General features: G+C 36.1%; 1 protein-coding gene and 1 long non-coding RNA gene across 2 annotated transcripts; one reads left to right on the plus strand and one right to left on the minus strand.

Moving 5' to 3' along the window:
- Positions 1-1,415: 1,415 nt before the first annotated feature.
- Positions 1,416-12,525, minus strand: LOC139696935 (uncharacterized). The gene is made up of 3 exons (XR_011702671.1): positions 12,507-12,525; positions 4,981-5,135; positions 1,416-1,679 (listed from the first exon to the last, which is right to left on the minus strand). It is a non-coding gene; the product is annotated as an uncharacterized lncRNA (long non-coding RNA).
- An 89-nt stretch (positions 12,526-12,614) lies between these two features.
- CIAPIN1 (cytokine induced apoptosis inhibitor 1) lies at positions 12,615-18,054 on the plus strand. Its single transcript, XM_071595007.1, has 5 exons — positions 12,615-12,852; positions 13,151-13,488; positions 13,579-13,753; positions 13,831-13,955; positions 17,667-18,054. Exons 1-5 carry the CDS (start codon positions 12,699-12,701, stop codon positions 17,778-17,780), a joined length of 906 nt encoding a protein of 301 aa, XP_071451108.1. The 5' UTR covers positions 12,615-12,698; the 3' UTR covers positions 17,781-18,054.
- Positions 18,055-19,125: the final 1,071 nt, after the last annotated feature.

A 19,125-nucleotide genomic window follows, 5' to 3' on the forward strand; every position in this document is an offset into this window, starting at 1 on the left:
GCGGGAGATCAGGAAAACAATTAAATATTGAATATTTTTGTGAAAAGGGCTACCATTTTTTCCGGCGCCCCGCCGCCCGGCTGGAAAACATGGCAGCCCTTTTCACAAAAATATTCAATATTTAATTGTTTTCCTGATCTCCCGCGGCATCCTGAACCTACCGTCAAAATCTCTGGTAAACATTTTGTGCATAATAGCGAATCGAAAATATTTTGAAAAAAAAAATTTCTGCTGCAAAATAGAATGGAAGTAACATAGACTAGGGCTCTACCCTCCACTATCCAACTCGTATACCTCAGGCTACCGGGTTACTTGTGTATTTGAGATCTGAAATATAACTTGTTCTGCAAAACTACGGACTTTGCCGATTTTTTCTCAAAATCAACTCGAACTCAGCAAGGCTCTCTCACCCGACGAAACCGAGGCATCTGCCTGTCTCGACGCCTCTCTCTCCTGGCGAGGGGCTCTGAACTTAGAATATTTTTGCTGGGTAGACTCGGGACTTGAATATATTTTCTCGGGGAGGCTTAGCTCCTCACCATGGGCCTCACGATACTCCGAGGCGGCTCGTAAGTGGTTGGCCGTCGTTTGAGGTACTTTTTTATGAAGCGTGAGCCGATTCTTGGAAAACATACGATACCATGCTTTTTCGCATTTGATATACCAATTAACTCTAATTAATGGACTTCTCTCTGTTCGGTGTATATCGGTGCGAGGAAACGTAGTTCCTATGTTTATTGTAATCGCAAATTACACCATAAAAACCAAATAAAAATTGTTTAGAGTGCATGTCTCTATGCAGAATAAGATAAAATTACTTTAGAATAATTTGACGGCATTTTAGGCTATCAACGTACGGATTAAGGCCATTTTCATATTTTACATAAATACACATTACATTTTTTTTTACATATATGTAGTAAAGCCACAACTCAACTATTTTATGCCGATAATCAATTGTGATTATGCCTTTCGCGGGTTTTTGGGTTTTTAACAATCAATTCGATAACGATTTGTTTCGAAAGGATATGTGCAGGAAATACCGAACTTCCGTTCAAGTTGAACTATCTACTAATAGTTCTGTTTTAATTCATAACGAATTGAATAACCCGCATTGCCGAGTGTACAGCAGAGGGCGTAAATATATTCAGACATTTTTTGGAGCTTATTTGCAGTGTAATCTGTATATGAGGTAACAATTCATATCAACATTTAAATAAAGATTTTACGTCTGAAAAAAAGATTTTTTAGATGAATTCTCTTTTTAATTATTTAGTAGCATATTAAGGTAAAATTAGTCATTCAAAAGGAAAGATTTAAAAATTAGACAACATTCATTGTTTCTTTCATCTTTATTAGTCAAATACATTTGTTGGGATAAGTGCATCAGATCAGTATTCCAAATTGCCTTTATTAACCAACATTTTACTGAAATACTGTCATAGCCACCATCTACAAAATTAGTGGTGGAGCAGTTGCAGTCCATTCAGAGGCCTCATTAAAGGCAGACACCCACATGAAGTGCACTTCTCTAGATGTTGATGGCACTGTCCACCTTGGCACCACCAAGTAAATTCAGCAAAGAACACCTTCCTTTCTTTGGCAAGAAAGCTTGCTAATCAATCTTGATTCCCATGGATGCCCCTCCTCTTGCCTAGCATAAGCATCCAATGAAAGACCTGAGGGTAAACAATTGAATTATGATCATTAATTTTAAGTTCAAGCGATTTTTTAAAACTACTTTAAGGAAGTTTAAAGCAAAAATATAAATGTGTGTTCAAAAGGGCTAGAGAAATAAGAAGATGGAGAACCATAGAATAGAATGGGAATCAAAGTTAAAAAAAAAAAATGGAAATTCTCTTGAAATCCATTCATATAACCACACTGAAATATCAGAGATATTAAACTTTTAATTAAAATGGAAATGAATTTCATACAAATGCTATTTTTGTGAAACAGATGCAATTTATCCATGACAATTTGTTGGTAATTATTTGATTAACAACTGCTGCTACTTCACTCAATTTCAACATATTATTCATTTGTCTAAAACGAATGAGTAGACTACCTTTAAATGAATATATCTGTGATAAACGATGGTTAAGAGTGGCTTGCTGAAATGAATAACTTCAGATCATCACTTATATATATACCCTGTAGAGAAGTTGAATTTGATCAAATGAATTTTTTTAAAGCATTCCTATTTCAAAATATAACTATAAATTGTCATATGAATGTTGATATTAAAAGATTAAGTTCAAATAACAATGATATATCTTTCCTTTCAAGAGAAGGGAGATAAGGTACATTGGAACACGGAACAACATATAATGGTTACAACGGAGATGGAAAAAATCAAATGGGAACAAAATTAAAACAATAGGTTAACAGCATGGTAGTGGACGGGAGAAGTTTTTCGGGAATAATTTGAAGATAGTGGGAATTATTGCAGAGCAAATTGACTGTAAATAAAAATTCAATGTGTGTGATGGAAGGGAGAATGTAAGTAGGTGTAGGAGTATTATATATATATATATATATATATATAGTATAAGTAGGTGAGGGAGAGTTATGTTTTAAGGGGGCATCAACAGCCTCAGACAGGGCATCAACAAGGCCATTCTGCACAATTGTTGACTAATTTAAGAAAATACTGCTTAAGTAAATTTTACGGCATTTTAGATTAAAAGGCAGAATGAAAGGAAAGACTTGAAACTTTGGATGAAATTGGAAGTAGGTATTAAACTTGCGTGGCGGAATACCTGACCCAGTAAACATAGCTTTGACAAAAGTAAACTAATGGATATCACAGGAGGAACACCACTAGTAAACATCAAGACTAGAATGCCCCCATCATCAAAGAATATCATTCATAGGAGAATTTTTTTAGCCATCTGGTGAAATCACAAATTACCTCAAAAACAGAAAAGAATGAAACAAAGAAATTGCACATACAGTAATTAAAGGAATGGGTGCCCAAATAATTTTGTCCGCAGAACATGCATATCACGTACGTATAGGAGTCTTCAAAAAAAGAAATGCACAAACTTACATTTCAGCTCTATAAATATGCTTAAAAAGTGTACATATTCAAGTATGTCATAAAAACTCTGCATTACATGTACTTCGTGCAAAGGTTTCCATGGCATTGAATTGCTGGTCTTTGCATTCCCAGGTTCTCCGTCTTCGTTGGTTGTTTTTGGTGATGACAGTTTTTATATAGGGCTGGTAGTCAAGAACTGCACTCTGATTGGATAGTCCTTTTCCATGTACCGTTTAATGGAAATCCATCGTCCATGTTGATATTTCTTGGTCTTGAACAAGAAAGCTTTGAAAAATACATTCTACCTGAAAACGCTGGCAGTATTGCCAAAAAAACTGTCATCACCAAAAGACAACTAACTCTGATGGAGAATCTGGAAATGCAAAGACAACCGTTACAATCATTTGTTATTGGAAAATTATTCAATGAAAAATAACACCGCATTAGGGGGAATTTCTTGAGTTTCAATTTGAAACCACAATTTAACACATTTTCAATGAGTTTAATGTTGCGTTATAAATTATTAGACCCATTACCATTGGGATTTATATGAAATTGCTGATTTATGATAGCTTATGTGGATGTTATGATTTCTAGTTGAATATGAGTGAATATTGATATTCCCGTGAAATATATGGATATTATTTATTATTAAGACAGACATGGCAAATATATATTACATAGCTCAAATGGTAAGAATATTTGAATTTTTAGAATAAAGGCCTTTATGGTTGAAGATAACTTCGTACAACATGCATACAGGCAATCCCCAGAACACTATTACATATGATTCTCCAGGAGAAAAAAGGAGAATGATACATGAGTTTTAATACCTCTCGAGACTTATGCAGGAACCAAATAGTGCACATCAAAGTGAGCAGTTCAGAACACAGATCATTAAGATCAACATTCCACGCACCTGTTCATTAAACATGTACACCTAAATCTTTGGTATTGAATGTATAAATAATTAATATCCTCTTGCAATATTGCACAATTGAAGGACCTGTGTCTTTTTGCAAAACTAGTATACAAGTATGCCGAGACTTTGATAGTTTCACCTAAATAAAGTGTTAAAAATTTCCTTAGTTGAGTAATCGCTAATAATTTAATTTAATTTTCCAATGAAATCTTGTCAAAATGCATTTTATAAATAAGGAACTAGGCAAAAATTGACATATTAATAATTAATCCATCTTGCAAAAGGTGATTCTTATTGAAATAATTTTGCAGTACAAAAAAAAGATGAAAGAATGACAAGAGCAGCTTTGACATGACACTTTCACATTATTTAGAGTAATTTAAATTTTCACTGGCTTTCATAACGATTTATTTATCTCCCAGAGAAATTAATCAAGTTCTTGATATCATTTACGGTGGATAAAAATACTTTTGCTAAATTAAGGTGAGGAATTCAAGCTAATTCCGATTTTACTGAAATTATTTTAATTTGGTTTAACTTAACTGATTTAAAAATATATTACACAAACTAAGCAGGCAATGTGGTAGTCCAATGGATAGCGCGTTGGTTTACCACCCTGTGGCCTAGATTTGATTCAGTAGGATGCCTCTTGTGACCCTCTGCCCTTCATCCACGCTGTAGGATTTTTTGGGTACCAGATCTTCCTGGAAACCAGTGTCACAAAAAGGGTAACTGGCCCCCATTATTACCCTGTTGATTGGTGAATGTCACAAAATTCAGCTTATTACTAGGCGAGGTATATCAAAGCCAAACTATGAGTTAATTAATGTTGTTGGATAATCTAAATGAAAACAACATCCCAGTCAGCATAAGCATGGTATGTATTATGGTCTCACCCAAATCCACAATACTTGGGAGTCAAATTTGAAAGTCGAACTAACCAAATGATGAAACAAGAGTAACCCCAGTGATCAGCACAAAGATTGATTGTTATAAAAATGAGAGTGCAGCTCACCTCACAAAGGCCTAAGGCGTGGGGGATCAAGAGGTTTGACAGAATACCTCACATGGTTGCAAAGGTGTTTGGCATATTAGATCATTCCAAAATTAAGGAACAGAGATGAGGCAGTTCAGTTCCTTGGGCTGCCTGTGGTTTACATGTTGAGCACCCTAAAAATAATGGAATTATGGTGAAGCTTGGAGTTTTCCATAGCCACCAGAAATCAGGCCTGGCCCTTCAGAGTTATCTGAAGAGTCAGAATTCAGAGTTAACTGAATTATCCAATACCTTGGCTACCCCACCTCCTAGAAGAAATAATTGCATGATACATTTCCATCATAAAATGATGAAATTTGACAAATGATATTTTTGAATCAATAATAAGATAACAAAAATCCTAGATCATTGGTATGATTACAAATTGGGCTTCTTTGGTTATTTTTAGGATTGTTTTTCCAAATATCTGATGCTTTCAACATAGGCTTCTCTACCCTCAAAAAAAAGCTAATTTGAATCTATAATTACACCTTGGGTGTCATTAAACTGATAAATTTCCTAGTCATATTAACACAAAAAGTCTACAGAAACTCACTTGATTTGGCCGATACTACATATTTAAGAAGTGGTCTCAAAATCTTTTGCCACCACCAGAAATTGGTGCCATATTTCACAACCAAGTTACTGTCACCCGTCTTGACTAACGTTCTCCCCTTTAATACACTCAATATCATGCTTGATTCCATGAAAAATATTTTTGAATGAAAGGGGAATGCAATGTACATTTCGAATCACATGCTAAGTGAGGGGTAGACCAGAAGGTAAAAAGGTAGATTATAAATTGTGGAGCATCTATAACAACGAAGAATTGGATGTCGCAAATCAAAATTTGAATGTGCGTGCACAAGAATTGGAAGCTGCTGCGGCTGTGATTACAACCTCAGTATTGCCAAGGATGGTTAATATTTGTAATTTTAGGTGAGGTGGCCGAAAGCAGAGGTCATTAGCACCAATAGGGGTGGATGAGAAAAGAGGAAGGGTGGAGAGAAACCTGACGTCGGCAGTAGTCCACTCTTAATGAAAGGCGCCAAGGGGTCAGCAGTTTAACTTTCCAAACAACGGATGGTATACTCACTCAAGGTGCTCTCCACAAAGCACCTTCATCGGAGCGATCGAGGCACCACTGAAAAATGACTGCCCCCTCTAGGGTTCAAACTAGGACCCTCTGGGTAGTAAGCCACAGTGCGTTACCCACGGCACCATCCCGATCTCCAGTGATGATAATTACGGGATCATCATTAATACATCCCCAGAACACTAACCAACGACAATAGAGCCAAGTTGAAGATCGGATTTAAGTCAACCCTTTGCTCAGTGTATGTATGCATATACTGATGCCAGCAAAAGAAATCACATTTCAAAATAATTTTTGTAGACTGACTACAGACGTACCAACATTCAACCGTCAACGCGGAAAGCGGCCCTAAGATCTATATAATCGAAACCTGACAATTAGAAACTTGATACACTGAACACGTTTATGAAGAAACCTAATCTACCACCCTATGCTTGCACGTGGGCTTGTGTTAAATCGCCACTCACCAATCACAAAGAGCTGCTCGTTATTTCGACCGCTAGGTCTTTTCCAGAGTACCTCTGAGATATGCCCTCACGGGTTCCACGAACTCCGGCATAGCGATGAGGCCATCCGCTTCGATCGACTGGCTCATCCCGGTTCTCAAAACGAACTGGCGAGACCACATGCCCCTCGGCAAGTAAGGGGGGGAATTTGATGGGGAGGGGGTTTATTGAGAGGGAAACTTCGCACAAGAGAGAGTGAAATCGAATTGAGATGATGGAAAAGGAGGCGGAGGGTATTGATAGCCCATTTCAATACCGAAAGTACGTATTTCGCGTAGCTTAGTAGGGCTCTGCACTGGAGCGAACTGAAATCCTGCAGTTAACCACTCCCTTCCTCGCCGAAAGTTTGAGTGCCGAGTATACATACACCTGCCTACAAGACCACAAGCCGACAATATAATTACGTGCCCCTCCAGAAATGCGCGCGCGTCATTAAACGAGCTACAGGTTCAAGAGGCTTCGACGAGGGTCATCAACGGCATCCCCAAAGAAAATTTCCAGCGGGCGTACGGGGAATGGGAGCAACGTTATACTAAGTGTGTAGCAGCTCAAGGAGCATACTTTGAAAATTATTAAGTCGATGTAAGTATATCATCAATAAAATTCTTGTAAAAAATCAGTCCTACCACTTTTGGGTGCGACCCTGTATAGTGTGAATATTTAGTGAATCCAGACTTGGGTTTCATTGTTATTCCGTGACTATACCGCTCATATACTAACATGCCGTAACACGCATCTAAGTATATAAGCCCAATGATGATGATAACGCCTTGCGACCCGGAAAATAATTTGCAAGTTTCAATTAAATAGGCGATAAATTGCTGTGAGAAAAATTTCATTAGGAACTCGGTAAAATAGATGCGATGACAACTACTATTCCTCAGTATGTAGTATGAACCTGAATATTGTCTAAGTTTTCTTTGGTTTATTACATAAGGTCATGGCAACTTGTAAATAACGGGGAGGGTGGGTTGGAGGGAGGGTCAGAGGAGAGGGGAGGGTGGGTTGAATGGAGGGTCAGAGGAGAGGGGGAGGGAGTGTTTAGGCACAGGTAAAGCAGCATTGCCAATCCTGCCTCGTAAGTGCGATGAATCAACTGTGTCCCATCCGACGGGCTGGGCAGTGCACTGGGATATCCTTGGGTAACATTCAACTTCTCTTTCGCGGTGACTCTCAATCCCCCTACCCTCATGCGGGTAGGGGGATTGAGAATTCTACCGCAGTATCCCTGTCTGTCGTAAGAGGCGACTAAAAAGGCGGGTGGACATACCCAAAAACTAACCCCTAGTAATAAAGGGGTACTTCCAAACAGTCTAATGGATAAACTGCCGGCGTACGGCCATACCATCCGTCCTGCGATCCACATGGATGTTTGCCTCGCCTGGAGACCCACAAGTAAGAGAAGGGGATCCCGGAGGGTGAGCGCTCTGATTTTAAACCTGGTGTTGGAAATCCGGTATAGACCAGGGAATTATATTCCTCTTCGGCCTTGGATTTTGTGAAAACGGGTGTCTGGGCCTATCCACTCCCAGCCAATTGGCATTCATCACGTTAATATATTTTGAAAGAAGATTGGAAGTGGGACCTCTTTCTTCCAAAATTCTTTCACTTGGTCCTCCAAAGTCATCGCTTCAAAGACCAAGCATAAGGTTTCTGAACATTCCAATGCATGATACGAAGAACGGAATGAATTAAATCGTGCTTTGCCCATTAAAATGAAATCAAAATCAGAATTTACAGTGTATTATACAAGTACAAGTGAGAGCATACTGGTCTGTATGTGAGAGCATAGGGACCATTATGCTCTCACACACTCTTTGTCCACCGACTAGAATATATGGAAACAATTAATACACTTCATTATGGCTTGTTAATCAATATTCGGATCGACCGTAGTTCAGCGTGACACTTCTTGTCATATCAAAAGCGGGAGAGTTGAGGTCAGAATATTGCTAGTCGTTTTCGGTGAAACTTTGTACTTATAACTAGGCGAGGAGTATGTCTCGGTGCCATAATACAGCGCATCTGTGATCAATATTTAGGTTGCCCTAAAGGACTTTAAGAGAATTGCATTTTTATGGTTGCCATTTCCATCGGAATTCTCCAGGAATTTGGCCATTGAAGCCATTTCCTTCCGGTAAGAGGTTCAATTAGGCATTGTAAGCTTATTTCCATGTTTAGTTATGCCAGTATATTTAATCCAAATATCTAAGTATATCTAAATATGAAATCTTTACTTCCTTGATGACAATGTACTGTTTTCTTAACTAGGGATGATTGATGATATTTGGTAATTACCTTAATTTATCAAAATACTTTTTTACTCCAAAACTTTTATTTCATTTAATCTGTTTTATAGAGTTAAGGTTACCACCTCTCGAATATCCCTACAGATTTATCACTTTTTCATTTATCGAGGAGGTCAAGATTTATTCTTCGGTGGAGGAAATACTTTGTTTATCATTAAAGTCATGATTTTTTACCAAAAAGGCACCCAGCCATCTCGAAGACTGCCGGTGCATACTTTTCAGCCTAAGAGCAAGAATTATGTAAACATGGATGCTAGTATTGACGAAGAAATGGCACTGCCATCAGACAATGTTACTCTGATCCCTTATTGTTTGTGGAAAATATTACATCTTAAATCCAACTAATCTACCCTTGATCTCTCTAATTTTATTGACATGATCTCTCCTACAGTAGTCGAATGGGGGTAATAATACATGCCCACATCATTGCTAAAGAGACATCCTTCCAATTTATGAAGGAGATTTAATCTATAATTTAACCTTCGCTCTGTGAGTAATTTCTAGCCTAGCTGCTCTAATATTTTGGATACTCTTCTAAGTTTATCATAACAACGTTTTAAACATCTAGAGTTTAAGACTAGCTCTTCTACGCTGCACACGATCCAATTTGGCAATTAATACAACTTTGTGAGGATCCATATACTTACAGCATATTCTAAATGAGGCCGAACCAGTGAAAGATAATGTTTCTCTTTGACCTTTTCATCCCATTGAGCTAGAACTCTTGTAATGAATCCTAATTTTTTGTTAGCTTGTCCACATATTCCCCGTACGTGTTTCACCCAGGAGAGATTGTGATTGAGGGTAATGCCTAGGTATTTAATCGAGTCTACGCATCCCATTTCTGAGATTTATGACAACATATTTAGAAGGTGAGATAGCGGGGATTACTGGAGTAATAGTTATAAGAGTAAGTTACAGCAGGGGGCACGAGAGCCGACGAGGGGTTGCCTTAATATTGAATAAAAGGTAGGAAGGATGGTTGTCAACAAAGAGCAAGCAACGGTTGGAATTTTACGCAGGTAAATTAAAAGCAGCACCGATGATTCAAAAAGAAAAGGCAAGGTATGCAGGTTAGGAAATGAAATTGAGATGCGTTAACTGAATTGACAAGAAAGGAATATCAGCAGGCTGAATTTAAGAATGTTCTAGAGAATATTATATCTAATCTGATGACCTTATACTGAAGCTAATACTTGAAAAGGAAGAATAGTGGAAGAAAAGAGAAATGAAACCCTTTGAAATAACTCCAGTATCATTAAATTTAAACTTCAAGGCCTCTACATTACTCACTTGTTTGACTCATTATGACATAAACGGAACATAAAAAGAGAACGATAAAAGGCTCTGGTAACTGTTGATCAGAAATAAAATCTCAGAGCAGCACATCACTAATTTCAAATTCTGGCAGATGTTGTCAATATCAATTTAGAAGTATCTTTAATTCAACTGGCAAGCCATCATTGGTCACCTGTTGTGGGAAATGGGGGGGACAGCTCGAATGATTATCTTAAATAGCTAGTGGACCTTTTTTGTTAGTTAAGCAGATCAGTGACATCAATTGGCACAATAAAGTAGCTTCCATTGAGCCTAAAGAAATGTTTTATGCGAAAGGACGACTCTGGTGACAAATAGGGCCTGGATTGTAAACTAGGCAATCAGCATGGGATAAGCAAATGCCTGCAGATAGAATAAGTTGTGATTATGGTATAAAGGGAATTGAAATTAAATAAAGCTGTGTGGGATAGATACTATTCATCAGAATCACTTAAGGGTTTTTGAAAATAGTAGTAGTTTTGAGGGGAGGCGACCGACAGCTAAGGTCATTTGCGCCATAGGGGATGGATAGGAAAGGATGAAGGGTGGAGAGAAACCCGGCGTCGGCATTAGCCTACTCTTTACGAAAGGCGCCAAGGGGTCCACAGTTTAACGTCCCATCCGACGGACGGCGTACTCACTCAAAGTGCCCTCCACAAAGCACCTCAAGTAGGGATCGAGATACCTCTGAAAAATATTCAACACTGCCGGGATTTGAACCCGCGCCCTCAGGGTGGGAAGCCAGTACGTTAGCCCCCGCACCATCTCGATCCCCGTTTTTGAAAATGTGGTAAGGGTTGCATGGGTTTTTCTTTATATATACATCAGTTGAATTTTGCATGCAGCTATAGTGGTGCTTAGAATCATCAATAAGAACATAGAAAGGATGAAAAATGGGTTCTTTGCCCAAATTACTTTGGGTTCAGGAAGGGGAAAGGCACCCATGATATCATGGAAGTGATGAAATCACAAATGGTGAGGAATATTTGTAGTACAATCAGAATGTATATTTCTCTTTTGTATATTTCGGTTAGGCTCTTGTTAGAGTAAATTGGGTAGAATTAATTAATGCATTACAGAAAATAGCAGTATATTGGAAGGATAGGAGACTTATCTGCAACCTATACATTATCACCTTTCAACATATATGTGAAGTTAATGGTATATTAGGCATGGAAAGAACTTGAAATAAGTGTGTAAGATTGTAATTTTTCCATAGCGAGTTTATGAAGTTCAAAGCATATTTTACTTTTATTTCTTGCAAAGAACTTTTTGGATATGCTAATCAATACCTTTTTTTATGTGCATAGTAATTTAAAATCATGCATATTAATCATTTATCAAAAACAAATCAAAGTTTTCATGTTATTAAGGCATTAATATGTACAAGACAAGTTAGAACAGTGATTATATGGTATCCTTTTAAAAAAGCATGGGGTTAGATATCTGATGAAGCAATTTAATTTAAAATTGTATTGTCTTTGGGTTTCCAAGTAGTTTAAAAAAATACGCCTAAATTTAATCATAGCTATCAATAAAGTTAGCCCTTTCGCTGCTGTTAACGTACATTTTCAACTTTTCTGTGGTGCGCTATCATACTTGGGAAATTTTATTAAAATTATATTCGTCAAAATAAACTACTACAAATTTACCATTAAATAGAATGTGAATCTAGATTATTACTAAATCGATTTTTATTGTTCCGGGAATAACAAAGGTTACGGAGACACGATACCTTCCCTTTTCGCCGCACGTGAGGAGATAGTTTCCTGAAAGTAAGCCGTAGCTAAAGGGTTTTTAAGTTTGTTGCATGTAAAGTCATCTGAAAAGAAAAGTCAATATATTTCCTGTAAAATATAATGATAAACTAAATTTCAATGACTTGCCTGACTAAAGAGCCATGCTAGTAACTACTTATTTTTATACTATACTATTAGGCATATGTAAAAATTAAAAATATGAAATGGAGCCATAGTTGATTCCTGATGCAAACTTTCGTAGCTATAAACATGGTAAAAATGCCATATTGCGTCTAGAATATTAATCAATCCCTAAAAATATATATAATTGACGCCTGAATTTTATACACACTTTACATCCAAATGTACAAAAACAGATGTTCACTAAAGATAAAATAACAATGCTTTCTATTTTATTGTTACGATGAAATAGATGTAATTGCATAGCATGGCAGCTTAAATAAACGGTCTTCTTGGTATTGAATGTGTTATTGACTGTATAATTCCGAATATTTTATTATGAATACGCAATGCTTACCATAGACCCTCAAACTTTGAAGTAACCGCATATAAAGATGAAGAACGCAGCACCACCCGTGGGGAGATATTAAATCTACCTTTGCAATTCGTAATTCAAATATTTTTAGTGAATCTGCGTGTTTGATTGCCGATATCTTTGCGTTGGAATTTTCTGGGCCGTTTGTTATTCAGTAGATATTGTTACCACAAAATGATGGACTGTGTGAAAGAAGGCGATAAAGTGCTTATTATATGGGGATCGGCCATAGCTCCTGACCGTTTAGAGAAAGTGGTTAATGAAATTCAAGACAAAGTTGGTGCTTCAGGAAAAGTTTGTGTCGAAAATGTTGACAGATTGTCATTGAGTAAGTCTACCTCACCTCTCAGTATGGCCACGGGAATGTACCAAATACCATTGGTTAATTTTCCCACCTTTAAATTCGTGTTTTAATGAAAGGCATAACTTAGTTTTTCCTCGAAGTATATATTTCTTCCTAGGAAGGTGTAATTGAAATTCAACATCGGGTCCTGATGATGATGAATTTCGACGAAACCTAGGTCTTAAGAAATGTATTTTATGTGGAAAAACTACATAGCACCTTTAATTTCAATGTGAAGCATGTCCACAAAGTTTCACTGGGCACAATAAATCTTTTATTCCAGGTTCTCATTCAGAATCATTCTTTGATGTCATCACATCTGGAATCATTTTTCCTCCAACCATTCTTCATGACACAGATCTCTTAGGGCATTGTATTAAGCTAATGAAACCACAGGGAACAATGCTTTTGAGAGAGACTACGACTGTTCGAGAAGGAGGAATGTCTATACGAACGGCAGATAAACTTTGGTCAGCATTGAAAATCTGTGGGTTTACTGAATTAGCAAATCCTATTAAAATCCCTATTTCTGATGAAGAGAGCGTTAAGCTTCACGAGCTAATGGACACTCAAGAAGAAATTGTTGTCTCTGAGATAACCTGCAAAAAACCGAACTTTGAGGTATTTACTATCACCAATGATGCTATTAATGAAATTAAGATACATTTCAATTTTCCTGGAGAGAAATTGTTTTACCTACTGTTTTAATAGGTTGGAGCGTCGTCAAAGTTGTCTTTCGCCAACACCACGAATTCAAGCAATTCTGCTGATGTCGCAGCAGTTTGGAAATTGGATGATACAGTTGATGATGACATAGAGACTATCGACGCGGATGATTTACTGGATGAAGAAGACTTAAAAAAACCAGACCCGTCATCATTAAAAGGTTTATAGTTAACAAGTAACGAGCCTCAATATTGTGTGTTTATTTACAATGACCAATGTCAATCTTTTCCCTCGTAGTTTGTGGTACCACTGGCAAGAGAAAAGCATGTAAGAATTGTTCGTGCGGCTTGGCAGAAGAATTAGAGGCTGAGAAAGGCCTAAATGCTGCTAAACAAGAATCGAAAACGTCTGCTTGTGGAAACGTAAGCATAATATCATTAGAAATTATTCGAAATACTTCAACAATTTTCGTAACTATTTCTGGTATCCACTCTACAGTTTAGTATATGTTGTCACGTGTATTTGCCAGAAAAAGTATTCAAAATATATTTGGATTTCATGTTCTTGTTTAAAATATGTTCTTAACTTAAACATATTTAATATACCTAAGGAGTGGGGTTAGGTTCCCTAAGCCGAAGTCTCTCACAATGGTAAAGTACTAGAATCCTGTATTTGCGCCATAACGTAGTATTTCCGTTGTTATATTTCCACAATGATTATTTGTGGCGAATAACCTTTTGATTTTACCATTAATTTAGTTTTTTTAAACCATAGAATATTTCATTAAATTAAGATTTATTATGCATCATTATGTTCCATTCAAACCATATCGTGTCTATTATAATATGCTCTCCTACCCTCCATTTAGTGTAAGAGTGCATATTATTAAAATATATAGAATATTCATAGTTATATTATTATAGAATTATTAATTTCAACACTTTCATTATAAATCTATGGTATGGCCATAAACATTAATATTTGCATTTTCTATTCAAAATGTTGTATAATTTTATTAATCAGGTATATTATCATCTCTGAAAATATGCTTAATTGCTCTGGTAAGGCAAGCTCAAATTGTGAAAGCATCCCTATTAAATCTTTTTCCAATTTTTGGACAAGATCAATCTATCAGCCTATCAAAAACTTTCATTATGCCTGTGAAAAGGTATGCCTTTTCAATGATTTTTGTAATTGAATTTAATGTTTGATGTCATCCTGTGATGCATATTCCTGGATCAATTCTCATGTAAAAGGTGTAAGATATTGGGATCAAGAGTGATAATTGGATGGCTCTTTTTTGACAAACTTCTCTAATATCTTAGGAAAAGGGAAATATCTGTCAATTATTTTCACCTCCCTCATAAGCAGGAATAATCTTCAATAGCCAAAATGATTTTGTCATCACTTTCTTTGCTAGATGAAGTTCAATGGATATTATAATCTCTTGCATAGTGTGTTCTGGATTATGTGGTAGAAGAGACTCCATAGTCTCAATATTGCCTCAAAATAGAGACGACTATCTACTGGCATTTCTTGTGTATGTAAGAAGAGGCTGCCATCACCACCATAGGTTTCAACATAAATGATTCATGCTATAATTGAGTATAAGTCTTCATAAGAAGTTGATTTTAGAATTTAAGATCTGCAAATTAATCAGGTTAGCATTGTTGGCTTGATAGTGATCTCTTCATAAAGCCTGATACCAAGTATGATGCATATCACTGAGTATGTATCAGTGCCTACCAGCTCTTATGCATGTTTTTGTAAATTTAAACTATATCCATATGTGAGCAGTTCATATGCAAAGCAGAAAAAATCCCTGGAAATGGAGAGACCTCATAGTGTAAATAGGGTACTCTAAAACATCAGAAAATGAAGGTTCCATAATCTTTTCTTCTTTTAAAAAACATCAAAGTTTGGTTTCCATTTTTTTGCAGTATTGTGAACAGGCATACAGAAGTCATCTCTGAGAAACTAGATGAACAAGTTATCTTGGTTATGATTATAGAGGAAGATTTGGATTTTCCATTTTACACATGCATTTTTGTAAACTAATAATTTGGTCACAGAAAACTAACTGTAGGGCATTTTGCCAAATACGTATATTTGTGCAAAGTTTAACATTTTATGTCTTTATTAAAATTAAGTGAAATATGGACCTATAATGATTGGCAAACATATAAATTTTTATTTCAAAGGATCCATATTGTTAGGTCCATGAATTCTTTCCCCATTAGCATCCTATAAAAGCGTAACTTTTCTTGGGTGATGGTTGGTAAGGGACAATTACTTTAAAGTGTATGTTAAGGGTTATTGTTTCACACCAGGATTGCTGTGAATCAGCTGAATTATGAAATTCAGTGTGGCAAAAGAAAATTGGTGAATTACATGGGAAGTTTGGGATTTTTTCAAGAGCCATTTCAAAATATTATTTTTTTAAATTTAAAAGTGCATTTTCTTTACTTAAAATTTGAAAAGGATTCTGCTGTTGGATATTTTTGGCGTTATTAAATTTAAAATGAATGTTACTTATATGCATGTCACTAAAGTTGAATACCTTTTTTCCCGAGAGCAGAAAATTATCTAATGCAGGGAGGTCTTTAGGTCCAAATTAGTGTGGCTTATTTTAAAATTTAACATGATTTTCGCCTGCCTTTCTAGAAAAACAGGCTATAAAATTATTACTGTTCCAAAGTGTTGCCCTTACTATTGTTTATCATTTGATGAGTCCCTAGGAAACATGAAAATCCAATTATTTTGGGTAAATTTTTTTATTTTTCAACTTAATCTCCTTTTAGCTTGATACATTTTTCCCAGCGTTTCTCCAACTTTTTAGAATCATCCTATAAGTAAGATTTCAGAAGGTCCTCAAAATAGTCATCTGTGCTGGCGATGATGTCTTTTGACGTGAATCGTTTTCTGTCGAGCCATTTTTTCTAGTTTGGAAATAAAAATAGTAACCGGGGGCCAAATGTGGTGAATGTTGTAATAATTTAGACTTTTAATGCCATAATTTTCACCATTGAAACTGAGGTACACAACCGTGTATCGTCTTGATGGAAGAGAATTTTTTCTTTGCTAAATGGTACTTTTTCCTCTTTCTTCACTCAACTGGTGTAATGATGTTGCATGATACTGTCCATTTATCGTTGGTCCTTCTGCAAGTAATCGATGTAAATGATTTACGTGCATTGCAAGAAACTGTAGCTATTGTCTTGTCAGCTGATTCACAGTCTTCACCCTCTTCAGAGCAAGATCGTCATTAGAAAGTTGCTTGTTCAACTGTTTTTTTTGTCTCTGGAGTGTTGTAGTGTATCCATGTTTCATCCATAGTTATGTATGGACATGGAAACTCCTGAATTGCGATGGAAAAGCACTAAACAAGCCCCTCAATTGATCGCACAATTGCGTTTATTCCCCACTGAGAGCAAACATTGCACCCATCTTGCCAAGATATTTTTCATGCCTAATATTTTTTAAGCAAAATTGAAAACACTGTAACTTGTGATATGTCAATCACTCAGAACCATGTCGTGGAATTGGTCAATCATTTTGGTGGAAGTCACTTCCACTTAATGTCTCGAAAAATATCATTTGTGGATATATCGTCATGATCTTCAACTCATTTCCTCAATAGTAAACCGTCACAAAACACAGGAGCAGATGTGCCATGAACTTCATCGAACTTGGGTTTCATTTCTTTTGCTTTAATCCCTTAGAAATAAAGTTTTTTTAATCACTGCAGGAAAATCATTTCTTTCCATTTTTCTAAATAAACAAAATTTTGTTGCTTCAGTCAACTATCAAAATGAAACTCAAGATGGATATATTTGAAACTTTAATGACTAGCATAGGATACCACATTCAAAACGTTTTCATATAGTGCAAACTTATTTGTAGCTATATCTTGTTTGAGCATAGCAGATACTCAATAATTGGTTCAATGATTGGATATGTTAAATTATGCTTGAAAACATAGTTTTGAGCTAGATGGACAGAAAATTCTTATGAAGCATGCATAAGCTTGAATACCTGTTATCAGGTTATCTTGGCATAAAGAAAATTGTCATAATTGAAGTGTGAACTTTGCTATTATCAAAGTAATGGCTGTACTTTCATATTATTTGCAGTGTTACCTGGGTGATGCTTTCCGATGTGCCAGTTGCCCTTACCTTGGAATGCCAGCATTCAAGCCAGGAGAAAAAATTCAGCTCACCGACAGACAGCTAAAAGCAGATGCATAGCTTTCAACAGTTACTTATATGTTATCTTTTTGGTTATTCTTTACATTCACAGTAGGAAGGAAATTGGTTTGGAATGTACAAGGTACTCAAAGTTGGACCATTATAAAAGTTCTGAAGCTGATTATTTATTGTCTTCCTTTTAACAACATTGTTTTTTGTTTTGGTTGCTTGAGTTATTCTTTGAAGTCTTGTTAGAAATTAAAAAATCAGTGATAAAACTTTGTAACAGATTTTTAATATGGTAGACTAGTAAAATAAATACTTTTAAGCAGCATTTTTTTAAGTGACTTAGTGGTACAGCTCCTAAAGCAGGTATCTCTCATTATCTTTACATTATTTTTACCCATACTTTGAAATTACCGTATTTTCCCATCGGTAACGTGCACCCAGAACTTTTTAGTTATCATGAATTTGTATAGATAGCATGTGCGCAGGGCTTTGTAGTTATCTTGAACGTGCATAGATGCTGTGCATCTGTACTTATATATATATATATATAAGTGTATATAATATATATATATATATACATATACTTATATATATACTTATATATATATATATACTTATATATATATATATATATATATATATATATATATATATATATATATATATATATATATATATATATATCGATTGACAACCCTTGTGAACTTCACCCAAGACCTCTTCACAGCCCTACTGGTGCGCTGTGTCCTCCAGAGGCATTATTGAGCCTTACTTTTTTGAATCTAAAGGTTCAACTGTTATGGTAAACTCTGTGCGCTATTGAGAGATGCTGGAAAACTTTGTTCCCCCCAAAATGGAAGATGGATGAGTATTGTGAGGAATATAACACAGAAGCCTTATGATTTCAACAGGATGGTGCCATGGCTCATACCACCTGTCATTCACGCCAAATCCTGCAAGAATAATTTCCTGCCTGGCTGATCTCCTTACGAGGGGATGTTCCATGGCCCCCTTGCTCCCCGTATTTGATCCCATATGATTTTTTTTGGGGGTATCTCAAAGATGAGGTTTACGAAGTTCGATCAAGGACCTTGGAAGCTCTTAAGGAGGCAATTGCAGACGTCATCGCTGGAATAACATAAGATTTGTCGAGAAGAGTTTTCGAAAAATTTTTGGAAGGACTCAACATGTGCATTGCTCACCAAGGTCGTCACCTGGATGGAATAATTTTGAAAACCTAACGAAAATAAAATGACATAGGATGTAGTTTTCATAAATACAGACTTTTGAAAATTATCTGGATTGTTTTTTATACAATTTATCACTCATCAAATCAGAGAGTCCATTCTGCTCCACCCGATATATGTATTGACTCAGTACAGTGAGAGTTTCACTT

Source organism: Hetaerina americana, unplaced genomic scaffold, assembly GCF_022747635.1.
Source record: "Hetaerina americana unplaced genomic scaffold, ioHetAmer1.1.p SCAF_7, whole genome shotgun sequence".
Classification (NCBI taxonomy): Eukaryota; Metazoa; Arthropoda; class Insecta; order Odonata; family Calopterygidae; genus Hetaerina; species Hetaerina americana.